A 26,402-nucleotide genomic window follows, 5' to 3' on the forward strand; every position below is an offset into this window, starting at 1 on the left:
CATAAATCTCTCTATAAATTCAGCTGGCACTCAGTGGAGCCAGCAGTAGAAGAGTCAAGATGAGTCTCAGCCAGATAAATTATTGTTACTGCCCTTACAAGACGTGGTCATAACAAAGAATATCCATTACGGCACTGTACAGCCATCCAGCCTCAGCCATTTAAATTTCACATCCCTTGCGCTTGCTCTAATGTGGTCACAGATTTTGCTCCTTATTTGACAGCCTTAAAAGTGGAGGCCAGTTCATTTGGATAATGGTCCTGTCAGGTCTCTCACTGTTTGTCTCCATCCTTGGCAACTTGAGCCCTCCCATGTAGTCCTCATTTTTATTTAAAAATCTCCTTTAAGTTGCTTTGAAGGAACCCAGCAGATTCATTCCAAATAAATAAATAAATCTTAAACTGTAAATTTCTGTTTGCAATTTTAACTGCAGTTTAGATAACAATACATTTTTTTTAAAAAAAATCAATACTATTGATGGAAGATCTTCCTACACCCAACGTGGGTGATTGAATATTGGGATAGTTCCTTTAAACCTTAGACTATTCTGCTGGAATCTGTGGTTACATTTTACCCTGTCACCATGGCTTATAATTGGAGGGAGCATATACTATGTCTTCTCCCCCAGGACAGCAAAACTGATTAAAAGGATGAGAGTGACTAGCAAAAATGCTATTCAAACAGAGCCCCTTTGAGACTCCACGAAGACAATAATCCACCCAGGAACACGTTGTGCAAATGTTATTGCACAAAACATTGTTTCGTTCCCGCCACCTACAGAGACAAAACAATGGGTTTTAGGTGGGGGAAAGAGAGAGAGAGAGAGAGAGACAGAGACAGAGACAGAGAGAGACAGAGAGACAGAGAGACAGAGAGAGAGACAGAGACAGAGAGACAGACAGAGACAGAGAGACAGACAGAGACAGAGACCCTGAGGTTTGCTTAAAAAATGGATTTTTGTTTTCCCCTTCATATTAAGGAAAGCTTTTGTGTCTTTCTCTTCCCTATAGCGTTAAAATCCAAAGGTGTGACTGAAGTGATCAAAGAAATTGTAAAAGAGCAGTTTAAAGCCTTCCAAAGTGACATGCAAGAGACAGTGGCTCAGATTTTCAAGATCACTTCTGATCTCTCGGAAGATCTTGAGAATACCAAAGGCTTGGTCAAAGGTTTGAATAAATCCTGCCAGAGATTTGCCCGTGATATTGAAAATAAACCTTCAAGGGTTGAAATACTAGACATTCGAACCCAGATCCTGCATATCGAAGAAGATATAAGCTTTACATGTGAGAAGCCAATCCAAGAACTGCAAGAAAACCAGAGATCTTTGGAAGCTGACTTAGAGCACCAACGCTCAAAGAGTGATCTTTACTATGCCTCTCTGAACAAAACTCTTACCCAAATGAAAGAAGCAAATGAACAACTGTTATCAGCGGAAAAAAGCTCAATCCAGAATGTACCCATAGCTGCTGAATCAATGAATGATAATCTCACAAATTTCGTGACAAATTTACAGGAGAAAATGAAAACACAGAACCTGATGGTTTTGCAGCTGTACGATGATCTCAGAATCCAGGATAACAAGATCAATAACCTAACCATCTCGTTGGAAATCCAGAGACATGACCTACAAGGTAGATGTGACAACGTGTTGTCCAAATGCAAAAGTGACATCCAAATGCAAATAAGGGGTGTGGAAGGGGATATCCGTTCCTTAAATAAAACTGTGGAGAGCCTTATATTTCCCTTGGATGATAAGATGGAGAAAATGAATGAGCAGATTAATGACCTCTGCTATGACATGGAGATTCTCCAGCCCTTGATTGAACAAGGAGTTCCTTTCAGCCTTTCCTCAGAGGATGAGTTGCGGCTCGAAACAGATACTATTAGCAGAAAACTGGAGAATTTAACCAGCCTTGTGACAACGCTGAACTTTACCATAGAGGAACTCCACAAAAATCAGAAGGAGCTTAAAAATGACGCTCAGGCTCATGATGAAATTTCTAAGAGGCAGATTGATGAATGCTTCGTTTTAATGGAGGATGGGTTAAACAAAACCATGATGGTTATGAACCGCGCTATTGATTCCATCCAAGATAACTATGTCCTCAAAGAAACCCTGATTACCTGGAAAAATGAGACCGAAGCTTGCTGTGATCGCGGGGAGAAGATGGAAAACATGTTGATGTTAATACCGCAGTTTCAAAAGATGAACGAATCCCTCCAGATACTAGTCAGCCAAAACGAAAAACCAAAAAGAATTTGGCCCTCTGTAGAATCTTCATTTGGTGAACAGAACATCCCTCACCTCAGCAGAGGTCACCCCAACCCAAACACCACATTATTAAATGTTCAAGAGCACAAAAGAGACACTGGTCACCCGGGTGAGAAAACATTGCACTCCAGCAATGAATACAATGATCATGAGATGCGTCTGCAGGCCGTGGAGGGGAAAATCATCAAATTCCTGGCGAACAATTGTGTCTCGGTGAGAAACGTGAAGGCGGCTGCCACAGAAAATGAGAAAACCGTCTCTCTCCAGCTTCAAACTTTCAATTCCAGAATCAGGGCTCTCGAAGCCAAAAGCATCCGCTTATCGCTGAGCATCCCTCTCTTAAACAAGACAGCCAACGAAGCGAGGAACTTGTGTCAGGATGTCTCTGGAACCATTCGAGAAATGAATGCCAGCCTTCCCAAACTGATGCCAACCGTTCACTCAGATGGCCTATTGTTTCAGAAGGGCTTCCAGGAATTCACTGGTGCCATGATAGAGGCCAAAACAGAGACACTTCTATCCAACCTAACCTTGTACATAGACAAGTCCCTAGAAGGGGTAGTAGACACTATAACCAAACGGTTAAAGGCAGCTGCTACTCTTCCGAAGAAGCCGCCACCAGGGAAAAAAACGCCCGTGAACACCATTACCAATCAGGCTGGGAGAAGTCAGAGAAACACGGAGTCTGCTTTAGAAATAGGTAATATTTCATTTAATATTTCATTGAATATTGCCACTCTTATGGGTGTCGCCTGAACATATTCGATAGATGTGTTTCCTTGATTCACAATACATAAATGCAATACGATTTAAGTGCTCTTTTTTTTTGGTAAAACTTTTTATGGGAAAATGAGATTCTGCACATGAGCAGATTTTGTATTTATGTCCTTAAAAAAACAAAGAAAAATAAAAGCTCATGGCACCAAGTATGGCTTTTAAATGAACATCAAAATATTTAGTAGGGATTTCTTTTGTCTGACTGACTAGGTTCAAATGTTGAATGAAGTCATAATTTGTTTGTGTATTGTATTGTATTGTATTCTATTCTATTCTTTTTTCTATTGTATTCTATTATATCACATCCCTTGCCAAAATTCAAGCAAACCACCTTATGGTTATCACGATCTTCGTGGGTTGACATATCATAATGCAGCTACTAGGTAGAATTATTTTTCTCCAACCAAATCTGTCGGAATGACATTTTCTAGCACACCCAGGTTGTCAGATTATGAATTCTGGTGGTTTTATATCCTAGCCTATAGGGCGATAGGTTTTGAAATAAAAAGAAATATAGACATCATAAAAATAAAAATAGATGCTGGAGCAACCAAATACAAATGCATATGTGATAGCTTTCTCAAAGCTGGTCCTCTTCAGATTTCTTGAGACTGACACTCTCAAAGCCTCTGAACCAATTTGATAAATGGCTGTACTAACTGGGGTTTCTGAGGGAGGGTTATTGTATGCTATTTTCAGCCACTTGTGTTAAAAGGTTTTCCACGTGTTTATTAAACATGTTCTGTGTCTGCAGACTTTAATTTTCCTGATCTGAGGCAGGGGTGGGGACTCTGGCCCTTTTATGACTTGTGGACTTCAGCTCCCAGAATTCCTAAACCAGCTGGCTCGGGAATTCTGGGAGTTGAAGTCCACAAGTCATAAAAGGGCCAGAATTCCCTACCTTTAGGTTAAGGGCTTGTCCAACAGTAGGAATGGAATAGGAATAGGAGCTTCTCAGGAATATTTGCTTAGCTCTAAAACTGACCTAAAATTATATTAGTGTACTCCTCACTTTGTGACTACAATTGAGTCCAAAATTCATGTTGCTAAGTGAGACATTTGTTGAGTTTTCCCCATTTAACAACCTTTCTTATTGTCTTTAAGTGAATCACTGCAGTTGTTAAGTTAGTAACATGGTTGTTAAATGAATCTGGCTTCCTCATTGGTTTTGCTTGTCAGAAGGTAGCAAAAGATGATCATATAACCCCGGGACACTGCAATCGTCATAAATATGAGTCAGTGGACAAGTGCCTGAATTTTAATCATGTGACCTTGGGGTGAACTAACCTTATGCTGAAATGGTTGTAACAGAGTGGGTGGCTCCTGATTCGGCCTGGATCGGGCGAACTGGTAGTAGCGGCAGTGGGAGCTCCGTGTGAGTACACGCACGAGCGAACCGGTAATAAAAAAGAATGGAAACCCACCACTGGGTTGTACATGGGGAATATGGTCATAAGTCATTTTTTCAGTGCTGTTTTAACTTCACGTGGTCACTACAGGAATTGCTGTAAGTCGAGGACCACTTGTGTAAGACAATGTGGATAAGAATAATCTAAAATCAACCAAAACAAAAGAAATGAGAATAGAATCAATGTACTATAAGGTGAAGCCAGGGGTGGTTTCCTGCCAGTTCTAACCTCTTCTATAGAAGAAGTTCCACAAATCTACAGTGCTGTTTAGAACTGGTCCCAGCTCCCTCCCCCCACCCGTCCGCACACCATCAAGATGAAGAGCGAGAGGAGGAATTCTGGGAGTTGAAGTCCACAAGTCTTAAAGCTGTCAAGTTTGAACACCCCTGGGGTTTTTTTCTAAAGGGTTAGGGGTGCAGGGGTCTTGTAACTTGACAGCTTTGAGACTTGTGTGCTTCAAATGCCAGAGTTTCTGAGCCAACATTTTGGTTGCTAAGCAAGAGCGTTTTTAAGTGAGTTTCACCACATTTTACAAATTGGCCATGCCCACCCAGTCACACGGCTGGCAAGCCACTCCTACCCAGTCACATGGCCAGAAAGCCCCTCCTACCTGGTCACATGGCCAGCAAGCCACTCCCACAAATCAGGCCATACCTACAGAAGAGGTTCTAAAAAATTTTTGAAACCCACCACTGGGTGAAGCTAAACACTTCCATTAGAATGAGCTCCTGATGACCATACGTTGTCTTCTTAGCAATTGTATGGAAATGTTCTATTATGATCAATCTAACAAAGAGTCACCCTAATAGAAGTCAATTTAGAACTTATGAGAAGAAAAGCAGTAACTTCCTGGAGATAGGACTTGAGTAAGTAGCAATAGCAATAGCAATTGCATTTAGACTTATCTATTGCTTCACAGTGCTTTTACAGCCCTCTCTAAGCAGTTTAAAGAGTCAGCATATTGTCCCCAACAATCTGGGTCCTCATTTTACTGACCTCGGAAGGATAGAAGGCTGAGTCAACTTTGAGCCAATCAGGATCGAACTGTTGAACTGCTGGCAGTCGGCAGTCAACAGAATTAGCCTGCAGTACTGCATTCTAACCACTGTGCCACTACGGCTCTTCAAGTCATAGTAGAGTATATAGTAGACTATATACATAGCATAATGTCCCAAATTTGCTTTGAAAGGAAGTCAGCACTGTTCCAGAGGAGTCAGCTGAATAATGACTATAGGACTGAGACTCCACGCAGATGTGGCAAATGCTTTGTAAAGTCCCCTGGCAAAAAAATAATAAAATATAAGACTGCTACAGAATTTCTTCAAAGACAAGACACATATTATTTTAAATTATCTTTTTTAAAGATGGATTTGAAAAAAACAGAATTATTTCCATGCACAGTAGGGTGAACACCAAAGGCACTTTCATTCTTTTTATGCATTGTTGTCTCCATTTAATAATTTAAATTTTAAATATTAAATTTTAATAAATGTATGGCATATTAAATAAACCAATCAATTTCCATTCCTTTCATCTCAGAGCGCTGTTCAGAGAATACCTCTGTGCTTGCAGTTTCTCTGACAATTGAGCGCACAAAAACTTTAAACTGGATTTGGGCTTCAACAATATTCAACTCGATTTCATATCTTAGCTGCTTAATAAACCTTAATTCCCTGGAAGCATCTTTTCTGCAGCAGTAAAAAAGTAGAAGTCAGCAATTGTAGGAATGAAGGATAGCAGCTCATTTTGGCAAACTTTATTCCATCTTTTCATGAAGGCAGTTCATGAAGATGATTCCAAAGAGATTAGGAAAAGTGAATAGATTCACATGAAGTTCTATCAAACCATTCATCTAGCTGCCCTAATATTACTTGTGTAATTTTGGAAAACTTATACTCCCTTAAGATTGATTTTACCTAGTGCACTAATTCCACTTTGAACAAACCCCTTGGGGGTCATTTTTGTTGTGGGATTAAAAAGCCTCACAATCTTGGATAATGAAACTCTACATTATATAGGCGAGTACTCAAAAGTGTGTACAGTCAAGGCTATGGTTTTCCCATTTGCAATGTATGACTGCAAAAGTTGGACCATAAGAAAGGTCGTGCGCCAAAGAATTGAGGCCTTTGAACTATGGTGCTGGAGAAGACTCCCACGAGTCCCTTGGACTGCAAGGCGATCAACCCAGTCAGTCCTAGAGGAAATCAACCCTGACTGCTGTTTAGAAGACCAGATCCTAAAGATGAAACTCAAATACTTTGGCCACCCAATAAGAAGGAAGGACTCAATGGAGAAGAGCCTCATGCTGGGAAAGATTGAGAGCAAAAGACGAAGGGGATGACAGAGAATGAGGTGGCTAGATGGAGTCACTGAAGCTGTAGGACTCCAGGGGATGGTAGAGGACAGAAAGGCCTGGAGGAACATTGTCAATCGGGGTTGTGATGGGTCAGACATGGCTTCGCAACTAACAACAACATATGGGTGAGTCTTGACCTTCTCCCATTGATTATTTATGCTTATTGGGAAAGTCACTCTAGAGTTTTTTTATCCAAGATATGGAAAGCAAAGAAGCCAAAGAAGGGTGCCTCCAAATGACTTCTAGAAAGACACAACCAAGTGAAAGGCTCACAAGATTATGTCTGTTATACAGGAAGGAAGACAGTTCTTATTATATGTCAGTTCTCAACAGAGATTTAGATTTCCCTCTCACTCCCCACCACCAGCCCAAAAAACATGAAAAGATAGAATACAAGCTGGGCTATCTGACATAGCAATTGTATCAAGAGACATATGCATATATTCAGTGCCTTGAACAGAACTATTTTGCAGCTCCAGGAGCATTTCTTATCAGGGAAGAGAAAATATAATGATAAACAAGACCATGTTCTGCTTTGACTGTTATAAACAGGCTGAGGAGGAAATTTGGAATAACAATAGTTGAGGATTTATTTATTTATTTTTAAGGAAAAGAAAAAGAACTATTCATAAAATCAGCATGTTGGATTAGCATTGCGTGGCTGCTGGCCATGGTGCTGAAAGTGATGCATTGATACAGCATCTTTGGTCCCTTCAGTCCTTGCTCAGTCTTCATGATTATCTCATATTTGATTTGGATTGTTGCCTGCCCAGGGCAGCGATGATCACAACAGGCCAGAAGGCATTGCTATCTTATTGTAAGATTAGAAAAAAACGAGCTTTTCAGGGAAGCAAGGGTCTTAAAATGGAGATGGTCAATACAGTGCCATTGTTTCTCTAAAGTAGCAAACTTACTTCTGAAGTTCCTAGCAACAGTCCCATCATAGGAGGTTCTCATCCAATAAATTTTCCTGCATCTAAACTTCTTTACTGCTTTTCCTATGGATGTTTTATTCTGATACTACAAACTTCTGCACACAGAGGACTTAGCTTTCTAATATTCTTGCTTAAACATATGCCATATGTGCTAAAAGAGTGTATAGAACCCACTGAACAATAGTTACTGAAGATAAATCTATCTATCTATCTATCTATCTATCTATCTATCTATCTATCTATCTATCTATCTATCTATCACCACCATCTATTTATCATCTATTGAGACTTTGGGAGACAGATAGAGGGAAGACAGTTTGATCTTATAATTAAGGAATTAGGTTAGAAATAAAAAAAAACCAGTGAGTTCAAGTCTCTTTTTAGCCATGAAATCCAGCTGGGTGACATGGGCTGGTCACTTTCTCAGCCGAGTCAAACACTCAGGGTTACTGGTGTGGGAAAAAATAGGAGGAAGGTGTGTTGGAGATGTTCATTACCCTGAGTTACTGATAAAAATAATAAAGGCAAGATATGAGGGAGGGGTCCATGTTGGAGTTGGCTGAAAAATTAATATCAGATCCCACTTTCCCCTGCCCTATCTTACTCACTCCCTCCTCATCCTTTAGCTATTGCATTTTGTAATTGTATAGATTTGTAGTATTTTATTTATATAGCTTTACTTTTTTAATATTGTGAGCATCCCAGAGTTACTCTGCAGTAGAGTGCTCATGTATATGCATATGTATATGTATTTGAAACTAGAACTCTAATTGTATATTGCTTTGTCCTGGACATTATTGCTATGATCAATGGAATACAATGTGTGTGGGAGCAGGAGAGAAAGAATGAGTAAATGATTAGTTAAGGCCCACAAGTGTGTTTCAGGCTGCAAACCTCATCTATCTAATTTTTGAAGGGGAAGGTGGACATACACAAAGCTTTGCATTAGCCCCGGAATCTCAAATTCATCACTGTTGAAGTGCTAGGATTGGACTGCAAATAAAGATAGCTCAGAATAGCAATGAAGTGCCCATGAAAAGAGGCAATTCATGCATCTGCCAGCAATCAGCACTCATTCTGGAAACCCTTTTCATCTCCTAAACTCATCTACCTACCTCTTGAGCATACCTGGACTATTCATTCCATACCTGGAGGCTGAACTGCCTGGAAATATTGTAAGAACATGAATACTCTGCTATTACAGTTTAGGAATCCTAAGTGAGAAATACGTTGTATAGTCTCTCATAATTCAGTGCAATTCAATTATGTACCACGGTGTTATAGAACAATGATTTCTAGAGTCTAGTTCAAGAGGGTTCTGGCTGTATCTGAGTATTCAGTGTTTACTGTATTGGTAATAGAATCAAGAAAGTATCCTATATCCAGATGTATCAACAATGCAAACTGCATGGAAGAATAATTAGGATTTGTTTATAAAATGCCTACATTTTAGGAGTTATAGGAAGGTTTTAAAAACGATCCAAGTTATACCTATGAGGAGAAAGTAGAAAGGCAACATAGAGGAGAGAGGAAAACAAATAAATTCAGATATCCTAAAATCCCAGTGATATAGGGGGGAAATTGATGCAAAAAAGGCAGTTCTTAAAAAGGAGAACTAAAGAGCCTTTTGATGCAGGTGAAGAAGGAGAGTGCAAAAGTTGGCTTGAAACTCAACATTAAGAAAACTAAGATCATGGCATCTGACCCTCTCAATTCCTGGCAAATAGATGGGGAAGAAATGGAGGTAGTGACAGATCTTATTTTCCTGGGCTTTAAGATCGCCGCAGATGGGGACTGCAGCTAAGAAATAAAAAGATGCTTGCTCCTAGGGAGGAAAGCTATGGCAAATTTAGACAGCATACTAAAAAGCAGAGACACCACCCTGCCAACAAAAGTGCATATAGTCAAGGCTATGGTTTCCCCAGTTGCAATGGATGGTTGTGAAAGTTGGACCATAAGAAAGACCGAGCGCCAAAGAATTGAGGCCTTTGAACTATGGTGCTGGAGAAGAATCCCGCAAGTCCCTTGCACTGCAAGGTGATCAAACCAGTCTGTCCTAGAGGAGATCAACCCTGACTGCTCTTTAGAAGGCCAGATCCTGAAGATGAAACTCCAGTACTTTGGCCACCTAATGAGAAGGAAGGACTCACTGGAGAAGAGCCCAATGCTGGGAACGATTGAGGGCAAAAGAAGAAGGAGACGACAGAGAATGAGGTGGCTGGATGGAGTCACCGAAGAAGTAGGCGTGAGCTTAAATGGACTCAAGAGGATGGCAGGGGACAGGAAGGCCTGGAGCAATATTGTCTATGAGGTTGTGATGGGTTGGACACGCCTTTACAACTAACAAGAACAAAAAGGAAAGTCAAACAGTTGTTGGTTTCAACCAAGCTGAGAAGGTGAACCAAGCACAGAAATCTTTCTCATTGTGTTGACCAGGTGGAATGGCTTCTAACTACAGGTAATGAAAAGCATCAAGATATTATAGGTTTTGAAACCTTCTTTTTGTAGAGACAGCTTTCAGTTTGAGAGGTATTTTAATTTCACTGTCATCCTCTACCTACAAACTATAATCGGTCTGAGAAGAGCTACATAGCCTGATTGTGTTGTACTTACAGGCTGGGTTTATTCTTTGGCCTATTCCTATATATGAAAAGCTTTGTGGCATCTTGTAGAATATTCAAAATGCCTTCAGGTGCTTGTTCTATTTCACTAGTATTAACATTGTTAATACATATACCTGCGTACCTGGTATTTCAGACATGAAAAGAGAGACATGTTTATGTAATAAACTTATGTAAGCCTCTTACCAGATACTGCTTGTTATATTGCTAAAGGCTATATTGGTCTGCTATATTGAATATCTTTGCAATAACTTGTCCTGCTTTAAAAGCCAGGAACGCATTAGGTACTGGTGTAGTTATTGCAGCAATATTTTTTAACCTTGACAGCTTTAAATGGGTGGACTCCCTCCCAGAATCCTCCAACCGGTATGCCGGCACAATTCGGAGAATTGAAGTCCATCTATCTTGAGATTTGCCAAAATTGAGAGATATTGGATGACAGTGTCAGGCCAGAGTTTCAGAGGCCTGGATTCCAATCAATTATCAACCCTTCTGCTCAATCATAACCTAATTTACTTGCTTTCTCAGCAGGTTGTGGGGAAAATGAGATGAGATGGGAAGCCATGTACTGTATACTCTCCAGTGCCATCTACTGTGGTGGCGCAGTGGTTAGAAGGCAGTATTGCAGGCTAAGTCACTGTTCACTGCCAGGAGTTTGATTCTGACTGGCTCAAGGTTGAGTCAGCCTTCCATCTTTCCAAGATCAGTAAAATGAGCACCCAGATTGTTGGGGGCCATATGCTGACTCTGTAAACTGCTTAGAGAGGGCTTTAAAGCACTGTGAAGCAGTGATATAAATCTAAGTGCTATTGCTATTGCCCTGACTATTTTTTGGAAGAAGATGGTTCATAAATATAATGATTAATATTCCCCAGTATGTAAGGGACGTGGTGGCTCAGTGGCTAAGACATTGAGTTTGTCAATCAGAAAGGTTGGCAGTTTGGCGGTTCGAATCCCTAGTGCTGCGTAATGGAGTGAGCTCCTGTTACTTGTCCTAGCTTCTGCCAACCTAGCAGTTTGTAAGCATGTAAAAATGCAAGCAGAAAAAAAGGAACCACCTTTGGTGGGAAGGTAATAGCATTCCATGCGCCTTCGGGGTTTAGTCATGCTGGCCACATGACCATGGAGACGTCTTCGGACAGCGCTGGCTCTTTGGCTTTGAAATGGAGATGAGCATCGCTCCCTAGAGTCAGGAACAACTAGCGCATATGTGCGAGAGGGAATCTTTACCTTTATTCCCCAGTATGATAGTGTTCATATATTGCATGCCTTCTGCTGGTTTACTAACATTTTAAGAAGAAGATTTAAATATGAAATTAATTCCTAATAAGCCAAAATTGTGGCCAAGAGCAAATATTATTCTGTAGGGATTGTTTCCCAAATGTGGCTGCTTAAAGATATGTGATCTTCTACTCCCAGAATTCCTCAACCAGTCCACACATCTTCAAATGATCAAGGCTGAGAAACACTGTAATGTTCACCCAAAATTTCTATTTTGATGATAAAGGTACAGACTTCCATTATGCTAATACTATCAGTTAATCTTCAGAATAGATTTTTGTTCCAGTCCAAAATCCTCAGAAAATCACAGCTCAGGTTCTCAACTATAAAATGGTTACCAGGATGATAAAGCATTAAAAGGTTTTGTATTGATGAATGGAATGTTACTTGACAGTATATCCAGGCGTGCACAGTTGGGTTGAGTGCATCCCATTCACTTTAGATTGGCAAAAATGATGACTGATTAGTCAGTTGAATCCCAATGTCATCTACGCCAGTAAAAACGTCTGATGAAATTCCCCGATGGCAAATAACATTAGAGAGAACAAATACTCTGCTCCTGAAAACAGCATAATTTATATGCAAATAAATAATGGTGGCTGCCTTTTTTCTGCTTTCATTCTTAACTATGAATGGTAAAAAAGAATTCTGTTCATTTCTCTAGTTTAAATAAACTGGCCTAATTTTGCACTTACCGGACAAATATTTTATAGATATAAAAAGTTTTTTTTTTCCCCATCAGTCTCAACAATTCAGTATTTCAGCTTTAAAATTTAACTTAGAGGGTGAAAAGGTTTGTCTCAAATCCAGTGTTTTCTTCCCGTCAAAAGACTATGGATGCATGACTGGGAATTGTTACCTTTTATAGTGGATTTGTAAATTTTGAGATGGATGTCTATCAGCGGTGGGATTCACTTACCTTCCCTACCAGTTCGCAAATGGGAGTGCATGCGCACCGCCTTCTGTGCATGCGCAGTGCTCGTGCATTATGTCGGGACGGGTGGGCGGAGCCTCCCGCAGCCGCCACTACCCGTTCGCCCGAACCGGAGAGAACTGGCTGAATAGAACCTCTGAGTTCTATGCTCTAATCTCAAGTACTAAGGAAAAGATGAATGGACTACGATACGGGTGTCAAACTCATGGCATCATGTTGCCATCACATCACATTTTGTGATGTTTTTTCCTCTTTGCAGAGCTGGGGTGGGTGTGGCCTGTGCACGGCACATTTGACCCATGGGCCACCAGTTTGACGCCCCTGGACTAAGTCAAGGCCTCACCTACTTCTCCTCTTTTTTAAAATTTTTAAATAGACTTTAGTGTTAATATTGATGTAGTATTTTATCTTGTTGCTTTTATTGATTGTAAGCTGCGATTTCTAGGTGAGATGAATGTTATATGTTTAATAAATAAATAAATAAATAAATAAATAAATCATGCATGTATGTTGGGTAAAACTAGTGTTGTGGTCCGCCAGCAGCCAGCGGAGCTGGTAGCAGATTCCGACAGTGAGGAGGTTGGGGAGGAAGATGGGCCAGTCCTGGAGTCTGGGGAAGGCTCTGATGAGGGCTCTGCGTCAGAGGCGGAGAGGGGGCCAGGGCCGTGTGACAGTTATCAGCTGCCTTCAGAGTCCGACATCAGTGAGGCAGAGGAACAGCTGGAGCCTGTTCCCAGTGTGCACATGCACAGAGCTGCCAGACGAAGGGAACAGCTAAGGAACAAGGGAGTAAAGCCACAGGTGGATGGTGAATGGCCCCCTCCCATAGGGAATAAAAGAGGAGCGAAAGGGGAGGGGTGTTTGTAGGAGACAATGAGTTCATTCCTGCATTCTTGCCAAGTATTGCAACGTCTGAAAGATATCGGCCTGGCCATTCTCCAAGCCTGATAAAGCTCTTGAAAGACTGTGGGCTGGGACTTTGCTGGAGAGGAATTCACTGTAAATTAAATAAAAGGGCTTTATCTGGTCGAGGACTCGGCTTCGTGCTGCTGGGGAAACCTAGGTCAGAACAACTACAGATAGTGGCATATACTGGCAAAGTAAGACATAAACTCTGCAAAACTTTGGACTCAACGTATAGAAAACAGACATCGATTGCAAATTAAATGATGGAGTCCTATTCTTCCCTATCAAGTTGGTGGCGAGAGGACAGAAACCAGGAGTTACAGATTTATTAACTTTAATTTTGGGTGCTACTTTCTGCTATTGGCTATTCATGCTTTCTCCCTTTCAATCCAGGGGATTATCTGAGCTGCAGTAGCTCCCCGTGTCAAAATGGAGGGACCTGCATCAATGAAAAGAGGGCCTTTGTCTGTGCTTGTCGCTATCCTTTCGGAGGAGCCAACTGCAGCGCCAAGATGACGGAGGAAAATGCCGCAGCCATAGGTGAGCATATGCAAAATATATACACCTGTTTCAGAATAACAGAATGATAGAGTTGGAAGGGACCTTGGAGGTCTTCTAGTCCAACCCCCTGCTCAAGCAGGGGACCCTATAGCATTTTAGACAAATGGCCGTCCAGTCTCTTTTTAAAGGCCTCCAGTGATGCCAAGGGTGGGCTTCAAAAATTTTAGCAATGGGTTCTCTGCCTGGTGGCTGGGTGGGCATGGTGGGCCTGGCCTAGTTGGCCTCCTGCACCCCGGTGGAGGGGGTGCGTTTTCACCCTCACTGGGCTCTGGAGGCTTTCCTCAAGTCTCCGCAGCGGTGAAAACGGTGCATACGTGGGGAGGGAACGCATTGCATTTTGGGGTTTGGGGCACATGCACGCACATTTGTGCTCGGTCCAGAAAAGGTTAGCCATCACTGATTTATGCCTTCAATATTTAACTTCCCATTTAGTTGGGCTTCCCAAGATTTGAAAGTCCTGTATTTAGCCTACAGTCATTTCCTCCTCTTCCTCCTCCTTCTCCTCCTCCTCCTCTTCTTCCTTCCCTCCTCCTCCTCCTCTTCCTCCTCCTCTTCCTCCTCCTCTTCCTTCTCCCCCTCCTCCTCCTCCATCATCATTATCTTAAACCGAGCTGGGTTTTTTGGGGGGCTGGACAACAAATGCAAACTTGTTACTTTTGAAAAGAGTGTGATTAAACATCGGAGGAAAAGAAATTGTGATTTTAAAAAATCCCCCCTTAATAAAGTAGCACAGGATGGCAAACACAACAGTTTGCCACACACATTTTTTTTTTCTGGTGCGTTTTGACAGTGATTGTGAAGAGAATTGCTTTCTGTACAATTTAAAAATTCATTTCCCCACCCTTTTTCTTCTTTATATCTCGGGAAATTGACAGATAGCCTGGGGGAAAGTTTATAACTCTACCTGTGTCTGCTATATGAAGCTGATCCCTCTTAAATCAGCAATTCCGCATGAGAAGACAACAAAAGGCAGGCTGGGATGTTATGGCAGGCTTAGAGGGCAAAGGCTGAAAATAGCATTTCGGAGCACAGATTCCCCTGCACTGCTTTCTCATTAAACTTATTCTGTGACAAGGCAGCATTATGCTGATTTCTCCTCCCTTGTTTCTCCCCATTGGCTACTACTTCCTGGGGAGGTGTAGAAAATTTGCAGCAAAATGACAATGGTGGTAAGAGAATATTACTGGGCAGAGATATTCTCCTGCATTTTCCTCTTTTTACCTTCATTTAATTTGAGGGGGAAATGGTTTTGAAACTCTCCCCCACAAAAAAAGCTGTAAATTTCAGAGAAGTTGTCACGAAAAGAGTGTAGTGTTCTTACCCTTATTTAATAATAGGGCAAAAGATTTTTGTGTGCATGAATACCCTGCCTTTTACTGTATAGTCACTTGTCTTCAAACAACTTGATTTCTTGTGCTTTCCCTTTTCTATGCCCTATTGAAAAATTATCCACATTTGGTAAAAAAAATTGGAACATACTTGTGTTCAGCTTTAACCAAGAACTAAATTAGATGCCAAAACTAATCATGACAGAATAACAGAGTTGGAAGGTATTGCAAGCGGACTCTGCCCACAGCCTGGAGTTTGATCCTGACCGAATTAAAATTGACTTAACCTTCTATCCTTCCGAGGTCCATAAAGTGAGGACCCGGATTGTTGGGGGCAATAGGTTGACATTTGTAAACCGCTCAGAGAGTGCTGTAAAGCACTATGGGGAAGTATATAAGTGTAAGTGCTGTTGCTATGATTGTAAAAAACGGCATCTCATTTAAGAGTGATCTTCAGAAAGTTCTAAAACTTTAACAAGTGTTCTCGGTGCAGCCTCATTGGAGCTTTGAGGTCCTCATCTCTCTTTGATTTTGGCCTTTCCAATTATGGGTTCAAGTGTTTCATGATGTCTATTAACATTTGATTTTACTTTATTTTTGATTTTACTTTATTTGTATGCCGCCCTTTTCCCTGAGGGGACTCAGGGCGGCTCACAATTCAGGGGGAGGGAAGGACAAACAAGTTACAAACATGAAGACAATACATCGTTAAAAAAGGTGCAACAGTCATGCCATTCGAGTGGGGTTGAAGTCTTTAGCCCCAGGCCTGTCGGGACAGCCAGGTTTTAAGGGCTACGCGGAAGGTCTGGAGGGTGGTGAGGGTACGAATCTCCACGGGGAGTTCGTTCCAGAGGGTCGGAGCAGCCACCGAGAAGGCTCTCCTCCGGGTAGTTGCCAGTCGACATTGGCCGGCTGATGGAATTCGGAGGAGGCCTAATCTATGGGATCTTATTGGCCTGGTGGAGGTAATTGGCATCATTGCCCAGTTGCCAAAGAGGATCATTGGTTGCCCTCTCCCTTCCTTGGAAGAGCTCTATAGCTCCCACTGTCTTAAGAAAGTTCAAAACATTCTTAAAGATGCATCTCATCCTGGGCACCCCCCCTTTTTTTTAACTATTACCATCTGGCAGACAGTACAGGACAATAAAAAGAAGGACAAATAGGCTGAAAAACAGCTTCTATCCCAGAGCAGTAGCTATACTGAATTCTACTGCATAGTGCAATATTAACGCAGCATCAGGGGTTTTCAGTTTAATTGTATAGAATGTGAAGGATGTGTGTTTCTGTTTTATTTTTTTTACAGTTTTTTAAAAAAATGTATAATGTACACCGAAGATGGCATTTAATTTCATTGTACAAAGTGCAGTGACAATAAAGTATATTATATTATTATTATTGTTCAAAAGCTCTACCCAGCTTCCCCCCCCACACACACACATTCTGACCCTATTATTTTATTGCTTGCTTTTTTCGCAGATTTCTCAAAGGGATCTTACCGATATGCACCGATGATAGCCTTTTTTGCTTCGCACACCTATGGGATGAACACACCTGGGCCTATCCGATTTAACAATCTGGATGTCAACTATGGAACCTCTTATGTCCCTGCCAACGGAAGGTTCCGCGTACCATACTTGGGAGTGTATGTCTTTGAGTATAACATTGAGTCAAGCAGCCCTTCCATCTCAGGCTACCTGGTGGTGGACGGAAACGACAAGCTAGCTTTCCGATCTGAAAACGGAAGTGGAGACAAATACGTCACTAGAGTAGTTACCGGAGGTGCTATATTGGAACTGAACTACGGACAAGAAGTCTGGCTCAGACTGGCAAAGGGCTCTATCCCAGCAAAATACCCCCCTGTAACTACATTCAGTGGCTACTTATTGTACCGTACATAAAAAGCTGCCATCCAATATTTCTTCCCTGTTACTTCTCACTTCCTTCTATCCAAATAAAGGAAATCTCATTTAGAGTTCTCAACTCTTCTCTGATAGGTTTCCCGTGCCTCTAATTTATGCACAACAGACCGAAATTAGATAGGAAATAATTTCCCCATCCTTGGATTTCAGCGCTGGCCTCAAAAAACCAAGATAAACTTAACTAATGACAAATGGATCCCATTCAGTATTTCCCCCAATCTTGGCAACTTTCTGACTTGTAAATTTCAGCTCTCTGAACTCCCATCTATGGAATTCTGAAATTTGAAGTCCACAAATATGAAAAGGGCAAGATTAGGGAAACCGTGTTGTGCATGAAGTTATGATTATTCTAACCATGTAAAAGAATTTTTTGGAGAACACGTGAAGTTAATTATATTTTGATAACTCTTGATATGGACATGGTATCAGCTAAGGGCAAATGGACCTGCCCTATCTACTTTGTTTTCTTTTTATTAGGAAAATGGAAGTTTTTCAGCTATAACGTATTCTGCCTTCATTTGAATTAAATATCCTAGAATTGTGGGGAAAGGTCTGAAGGTTGTATCTGAAGCTTTGGAGGAATTACTTGCAGTCCTAGTAATATGCTAATAGATTCTGGTTTGCCTTCTGATCATTTTTGAATTCATTGTTTTGTTCATCTACAACTTGTATCTGAATGGTTCTGTTCCCATGTCAATGGGGTGAAAAGACCCATTGTGATATACAGTATGCTCCTTTTATATTTAGGCCTTTTATATATTCTCTGCAGGAATGGGGGCTCAGTGGTTAAAACACTGAGCTTGTTGATCAGAAGATTGGCGTTCAAATCCCTACTGCCATGTAACGGAGTGAGCTCCCGTTACTTGTCCCAACTTCTGCCAATCTAGCAGTTCGAAAGCATGTAAAAATGCAAGTAGAAAAATAGGGACCACTTTTGGTGGGAAGGTAACAGTGTTCCATTCACCTTCACCATTTAGTCATGCCGGCCACATGACTACAGATATGTCTTTGGAAAGCACTGGCTCTTCAGCTTTGAAACGGAGATGAGCACCGCCCCCTAGAGTTGGGAACAACTAGCACATATGACGGGAACCTTTATATATTCTCTCAGTAGCCATATAAAGTAGTGCTATGAAAAACTGTCAAGATATTAGGACCAGGGTGGCAAAAATATTTTACAGCCAAGAATTTTGAGGTCATTTGTGGGGGGGGGGGGGGAGTGGTGTTGTTTTAAGTTAGTTTAACTTGGCTTCAGAAAGAGCAGTAGTAATATATTCATATAACTGAAAAAAGTAGTTTCAGGAAATTTGACTTGCTTTTTCTACATTTTGGGGTCTAGGAGAGCGAAAATGGCAAAATAGACATTAAGCATATAAATGATGAATGTTCCTTCCATTTGCTTTTATTTTTTGCCCTTATTTTTGAGAGCATTTTTGTGGTTTATGGATTTTTACCCTTATTTTTGAAATGGGGAAGATCGTGCTACTGAAAATAACCAGTGATTTATTTCCACATTTTAACTGCATGATCTTGGGGAATTCTAGAAGCTGCAGAATGGGAGTGCATTAGCCTACTCTTGAATTAGGAGGAACATTCAAAGTGAGGAAATGCAGTTGATTTCATTTTTCAAATTCAGTCTGTGGTTGAAACTATCTGCAGAATTTTACTTTATTCTTCAAGCATATATAATCTGAAACTTAAGTCTCATAACAAAATTAAATTTTAATGTTCTTATTTACCCATGGTGTATTTTGTAGTTATACAAAATTAAAGTATAAATATACTGTAAAAATTATCCATTTAAATACTTAATTTCCAAGGTGTGCAATTGGCTTTTGAGTTTTTAATAAATTGTGTGTCATGCATGTAAGAGATTAATAAATAAATTGAAGCATAGGAGAACTTTAAGGATCTTGAATGAAGGTAATTTTACTTGCTTTAAACAATAAGAACATAAGTTGCTGTAAAAAGTATTCTAATTACCACTTATTTCAAACGAAGTATACAGTTTTCTTGTCACCAACATGGCTCACCATTCATAAAGTAGTGCTTTGCTGAAAATCCAATTAAAAATCCATATATTTAAACTTTATTTACTCAATTAGTCAATTAACCGCATCAATTAAGGGATTTTCATCATTCCTGGCTCTACTGTTGACCGATAAGGAATCTGTGATGCCTTAAATGTCAAACAAAATGAGCTGTAGTAGCAGAGTCGTACTGTCAACCATTACTGAGAACTGTTTCAACCCACTCCATGTGTTTTGTTTTTTTTTAAATCTGCCTTCTGTTTATAAGATAAATCTTCAACACACCATAAATCCTGGATGTATATATTACTGGCCTTTTCACTACCGGTACCATATTGTTTTGTAAATACTTAAAATCCCCAATTTGTCACTAAACTATCCTAGCGTATCATTGAATCTTATCATGCCTCTTGCCCACATGGCTGAATCCCGCCCTACCCCCTTGTTGGCTTTGTCAGTTTAATAATCTATTTATCCCCCTTTACTTCTGCTATGGATAAGGCTAAATGGCGTTGAAGTTATCCTACAGATGATATTCAAAGGACCCACTGGAGACTGCATCTTCCCCTTAAATATGACTTTCTTTGTCTTTGCTGCTCTCGTCACTAAATCCTTCAAGCCAGGATTCTATCCACAGAGATGTTAATTGTTTTCTTTCAAATTGTGTTGTGGTGCCCCAGTGGACAGCGGGGGGGCCACAACACATGGGCCAGTCCTGGAGACTGGGGAAGGCTTGGACGAGGCCTCTGCATCGGAGGCAGAGATGGGTCCAAGGCCGTCTGGCAGTTCTCAGCTGCCTTCGGAGCTAGACAGCAGTGAGGCAGAGGAACAGCTGGAGCTTGTTCCCAGTGTGCGCATGTGCAGAGCTGCCAGAAGAAAAGAACAGCTAAGAAATCAGGGTTGACTTGGGAGTAAAGCCACAAGTGGACGGTGAATGGCCCCTCCCATAGGAAATAAAAGAAGAGTGAAAGGGCAGTGGGCTTTTGCAGGAAATAATTCGTTTGTTCATTTCAGGAATGTGAAGATCTGTCCGTGAATCTCAGAGACTCTCTGCCCAGTCTTTCTTTGCACAGCACTGCATTTGGAAAATATTTACATGGCAGCTTTCCAAGTTAGATAAGGTCTAACTTCCCCTTTGAAAGACTGTTTACCAGGCCTTTGCTGAAGAGGAATGAGAAGAATTCACATTTGTTTAATAAAAGTGGTTTTGTTGGGACCAGGAATCTGTTTCGTGCTTTTTGGGGAAGCCTAGGTCAGAATAAACTGAGATTCCTGATAGGCTTTCTATAGGTGTTGAATATATGGAGATGAAATCTAGTTTATGGGTGCCTCCTGATGTTCAGTTCAATCTTGGATCTTTATAGACATCTCTCCTAAAGGTTGGTTGAATAACTTTATTTGTGGATATTTATAGATCTGTTATTCTATAGGGTAGAATAAGGTAGTGAAGCAATAAAGAACAGAATAGATAGTCCCAAAGGTGCTTTTTTTTTCAAGAGGCAACTGGACTTTCTGGTTTTTCTTTGAAGACGTTTCGCTTCTCATCCAAGAAGCTTCTTCAGCTTTGGAAACATCTTCAAAGAAAAACCAGAAAGTCCAGTTGCCTCTTGAAAAAAGCTCCTTTCGGACAATCATGACGTGGTTGACTGAGAATCTCCATAGACACAGAAGAGGTAATTGATAATGGGTTCATCCATTCACTTCCATATACCGTTTGGGTCAGTTTGAACCAAGGAGATGACTTTTGACTCTTAATCATGGCATCAACCACTGATCTGCGTTCTGCCCAAGAAAACTTCTGCCATTATATTTGTGCTTTGAGAGATGGGATGGGGCGGGGGGGGGGGAGTAGACAAAGTCCCATTTCAGACACAAAGTCAGTAGGATGACCATTTGCAGACATATATGTTCTGACCCCCCCCTCCATATGGTGAGTCACGCCGATACAAGATTACTGCTAGACAATTTATTCACAGTAAATTAACACACCGACAAGACTTTGGCAGCAACCCAGACTTCCACAGATAAGAAATACACACACGAGCTTCTCCAGCTTTAGTATAATGGTTGTGTCCTGCAAAAAGCCTCCTCCCAACGTCTCTTCTTATATACTCTCTTGGGAGGAGCCTAATCACAACCACCTGGCCCCAATTATCTTCTATATCTCCGTAGTTGCTGTCAGCGCTTATCTGCCCGTCTTTGCCTGGTGTCCGGGACCACCTCCCTTAGCTCCTCCCCACTGCTCCAGGGCCTGACGTCAGGGACAAACTCCCTTTGGCTTTCACCGCTGCTCCATGTCTCAGGCACCTCCTGGTGGCCAACCAGCCTCTCTGGTCCCTGCTCAGAGTCTGAACCCTGTCCAGGGTCCTCTACATCTTCAAGAGCCGACTCATAGGGTCCCTCACTATCGGAGTCTGTTTGCAGCTCCAACTGCTCTTGCTGGGCCACAACACATATGTATGTCTATCTAATAGTCCTTCTCACAGCGACTATCATGGAACAACTGTAGAGCTGTATCCAGACATGGAATGACTATCTTGTACCTCAATGTAAAGAAGACTAATTATTTAGAGACTAGCCTAAGTACTTCCATCATCCAGGTCAATGGCAAAACTCTACTTGAAGACAAACTCCTTCCATTACTTAGGATCCCAGCTGCAAAGGGATGGTGGCAATAATGGAGAAGATTGTGGAGAATGTGATTTATGACACAGACTGAGGGGAGGGAAGGAACAGGGTAAAGTTCAGCCATTATTCAAAGGAGGGTAGATCTGGCTGCAATGAGATCTTGCCAAAACGGTGTTCCTTGTAAATGACTGGTTTTATTTTGAAACTTGGCCCGAGGCTCATGAATTAATTAGGGCTTCTTTTGGAAACCTGACATAACGTTTCTAACAAGCTGCGTGAGTTCAAGATGGCCAAAAGCGTGTTGCTGCTGATTTTCATTTGTACTTGGTGTCTGACGCATCTTGCTACAATGTCCAACAATAGCAAGCCAGCATTGATGGATTACAGTTGCCCTGATACAATTTTTCCATTGTTGCAATATCCTGGGGAAAACTTTCACCATATCCAGCACTGACTGCACCAAGATTTTTGAGAAAGAAGTCCAAGTGTGAATGCAGAAAATAAATCGTCAGTGACATGAAGTTGCACTTCATAGTCTTGTATGCTGTAAGAAGTTTGTCAACCAACTGAGTGTGGTTTGGTGCTCTGGAGTTGCCAAGAAAATTTTCAATGACATCCTTGAATGCTTTCCAGGCAATTTTCTCTGGTCCCATTAACAGACCTTTGAACTGCTTGTCACTGATGACATATTTGATCTGCGGACCAGCAAAAATTCATTCTTTAATCTTGGCATCCGTTATTCTTGGAAACATCTGTCTCAAATAACAAAACCTTCAGCTATCTTGTTCATCACTTTTACAACATTTTTCATCAGTCCGGGTTTTATGGGAAGTGGACACAAAATTATCTTTGTCAGGTCAACAAGTGATGGATGTGCAATTTTTTTCTGCCCTGGAACCAAATTCTTTGAGGTTGACCTTTAAAAAAAATGTAGTGCAATTCTCTTTCATGGTTGTCCCGTTCGGTATCCCCAAGCTGCATTCCAAGCATAAGGATCATTACTTTTAGATTTCTACAGATGTTCCAGGTGTACTTAGTGTACTGAATGTGCTTCAGCAATGGTTTCCATCTTTTCATATGTGTGCAGCATAGCCAACAGGTAATGAAGGGTGTGCTTTGACATTGTGCAAAAACAAAAGATTTTTTATAAAACAGTATGTGATAGGTTAAATTACAGGTTATTTTTGTGATTAGCAGCCAAAACAGAATAACAGAATAGTGGAGTTGGAAGGGATTTTGGAGGTCTTCTAGCCCAACCTCCTGCTCAAGCAGGAAACCCTATACCATTTCAAACTAATGCTTGTCCAATCTCTCCTTAAAAACCTCCAGTGTTGGAGCATTCACAACTTCTGGAGGCCAGTTGTTCCATTGATTAACTGTTCAAACTGCCATGAAATTTCTCCTTAGTTCTAGGTTTCTTCTCTCCTTGATTGGATTTCCATCCAATGCTTCTTGTCTTGCTTTCAGGTGCTTTGGAGAATAGCTTGACTCCCTCTTCTTTGTGGCAGCTCCTGAAATATTGGAACACCGCTATCATGTCTCCCCTAGTCCTTGTTTTTATCAAGCGTGGCATGACAAAACCGCGCTCGACTAAAGCGCGCCCGATTAAACCGCGTCGCTGATGTCATCAACAGGGTGACAACAACGAGCGCGGAGAAAGAAGGGCGCTTTAAATAGCGCTTTGAAAGCAAGCCGATTCAAGTTAAGGTAAGGGTTAGGTTTAGGGTTAGGTTTAGGGTTAGGTTTAGGGTTAGGTTTAGGGTTAGGTTTAGGGTTAGGTTAAGGGTTAAGGTTAGGTTTAGGGTTAGGTTAAGGGTTAGGGTTAGGTTTAGGGTTAGGTTAAGGGTTAGGATTAGGTTTAGCATTAGGTTAAGGGTTACGTTTAGGGTTAGGTTTAGGATTAGGTTAAGGGTTAGGCTTAGGGTTAGGTTTAGGATTAGGTTTAGGGGGGTTAGGTTTAGGGGTTAATTTTAGGTTTAGTGTTTACAGCGTGCTTTTTTCTCCGCGCTGTTGTCGCGCTGTGATGACGTCAGCTACGTGGTTTCGTCGAGCGCCCTTTAGTCGAACGCGGTTTTGTGGTGGAACCTTTATCAAGCTAGGCAGGCCCAATTCCTGCAACTGTTCCTCATATTCTTTAACCTTCAGTCCCCTAACCATGTTTGCTGCTGTTCTCTGCACTCTTTCTAGAGTCTCAACATTTTTTCTTATATTGTGGCAACCAAAACGGGGTGCAATATTCCAAATGTGGTCTTACCAAGGCATTATGAAGTGCCTAAAATCTATATAAAATCTATAATTAAAGGTAAAAGTTCCGCTCACACATCTGTGCTAGTTGTTCCCGACTCTAGGGGGCGGTGCTCATCTCTGTTTCAAAGCCAAAGAGCCAGCACTGTCTGAAGACATCTCTGTGGTCATGTGGCCAGCATGACTAAATGCTGAAGGAGCATGGAACACTGTTACCTTCCCACCAAAGTGGTCCCCATTTTTCTACTTGCATTTTTACATGAATTCGAATTAGTAGGTTGGCAGAAGCTGGAACAAGTAATGGGAGATCACTCTGTTGCATGGCGCTAGGGATTCGAACCGCCGAACTGCTGACCTTTCTGATCGACAAGCTCAGCGTCTTAGCCACTGAGCCACCACTTCCCTACAAAATCTATAAGATATACCAGAAAGAGTTCAGGAAGCAAAATCTTTGTTGTCCAGTGTTATTGAATAAGATTCTTTGTTTCAGACAGCAAAATATTTGAGGTTGAAAATGTGAGCACCCCAACAATACTTCTACAATCTTCGTATCCGTCTTCCTTCTGTTTGTGTTAAGAGCATCCTCTGAATGCTTTTAAACGTCTTGTGACCACACTTGCCACCCCAGACAGACAGGGTTGCCTTCCAAATGTCACAAGTTGTGTCACTCCACTCGGTTCCCCAGCGGCACCCAAGTCAACACACTTCATTTGAATTTCGCTCAGTCGTGGAAGTAGGCTATCGGCTTCCTTAATCTAAGGAAGCATTTGTCTTTGAACGTAACTGCAAATCGATCAAATCAGCGCGGCAGACCATTATGCAGAAGAGAGTGGAATCAATCACTCTCCCTTCCCTTGGATCTCTCTCCTCCCCTTCCCTCCGTCTTTAAGAATAGGTTCAAAGAGCATCTCAGGCTGCCCTTTCATGTTACGTTTTCCTTGCTAATCCAAGGATGAGCGTTTATCTCAAGCCAAGCTCAAAAAGGTATCCAGGCCCTGTGCCCTGCATATGGCCAGGCATGCAGCCGCTGCCTCGGTGTATTTGGATACTCCAATTACCATGGCAACATTTTTATCTGCTTTGGGTTTTGACAAGCCCATCCAATTTATTGTGGCACTCGGAGCTATTATTTCCTCACTTGTGCCCAGCAAGCCACCCTTGAACGCATTTGCCAGCACTTCAATATTTAGCATGCTATGTTTGCGAGCTGCCCCTTTTACAGCGAGCTTCTTTTTGCTAGCTGAGCCACAAGAACTCCAGGCCACATTTATATATCTGAGGTGGTTGCCACCACCATCCTCCATCATCATCATCATCATCATCATCATCATCATCATCATCATCATCATCACCACCATCATCCCAAATTTTTCAAGGGCTTTATTATTGCAGACTGAGAGATTGTTTCTCTATAAATACCTACGTTTTTTGCCTTTTTAAAAAAAATATAATGTAATATAATAGAATTCTTTATTGGCCAAGTGTGATTAGACACACAAGGAAATTGTCTTTGGTGCATAGGCTCCCAGTGTATATAAGGAGAATAAAATGCATTCCTCAAGACAGAGGAAAAAGGGGAGATGGACTTTAAACCCAAGAATATTGAATCAAAAAAGTTTCCAGCCATATACAGAAAAAGAATTAACATTTTTTCCCAGGAAAATAGAAAGGAAGGCACATCATTACAGAACATATGGGACACTTGCAAAGCATACATCAGAGGCCTTGCAATGACATATTTAGGGAAAAAGAATAGACAGAACAGACAAACTCAAAAGAAGTTGGAATCAGTATAAAAGTCTGGAGGCGGAGCTGCAGAAAAATCCACAAAAAGTAAGATAGGATGGAACTGCAAAAACATAAATTGAACCTGATAGAAAATGAAAACTTGGCAAATACAATAAAATCGGCAAAACGAAACTTTTTTTGTAAATAAAATGCAACAATGCGAAATGCAAATAAACCAGGACTTTGGCTGGCTTATAAGATGTAAAAGGAAAGAGAAAAAAGGCTGACGAGCCAATTGGTGGATGAAGAAGGGAATCTACAACATTCAAATGAAAAAGAATAAAAAGATACAACACTTAGGGATAGTCAAGGTTACTAGGCCAACTATCAAATGCAGATTTGAAAAGGGGTTCAGAAAGTCTGCGAATGAAGAGCTGGCCATAAATGGTTGGCCTTCTAAATTTTTCCATCAA

At 41.2% G+C, this 26,402-nt stretch overlaps 1 protein-coding gene across 1 annotated transcript in view; it reads left to right on the forward strand.

The window, feature by feature from the left end:
* Positions 1-18,142, forward strand: part of MMRN1 (multimerin 1) — an 85,446-nt gene extending 67,304 nt beyond the window's left edge. Inside the window, exons 6-8 of the mRNA XM_032224656.1 lie at positions 1,011-2,972; positions 13,885-14,031; positions 16,857-18,142. Of these exons, the coding sequence (XP_032080547.1) occupies positions 1,011-2,972; positions 13,885-14,031; positions 16,857-17,278 (2,531 nt within the window). The 3' untranslated portion in view covers positions 17,279-18,142. The remainder of the gene's footprint in view (positions 1-1,010; positions 2,973-13,884; positions 14,032-16,856) is intronic.
* Positions 18,143-26,402: the final 8,260 nt, after the last annotated feature.

This window comes from Thamnophis elegans, chromosome 9 (assembly GCF_009769535.1).
Source record: "Thamnophis elegans isolate rThaEle1 chromosome 9, rThaEle1.pri, whole genome shotgun sequence".
In the NCBI taxonomy this organism is placed as follows: Eukaryota; Metazoa; Chordata; class Lepidosauria; order Squamata; family Colubridae; genus Thamnophis; species Thamnophis elegans.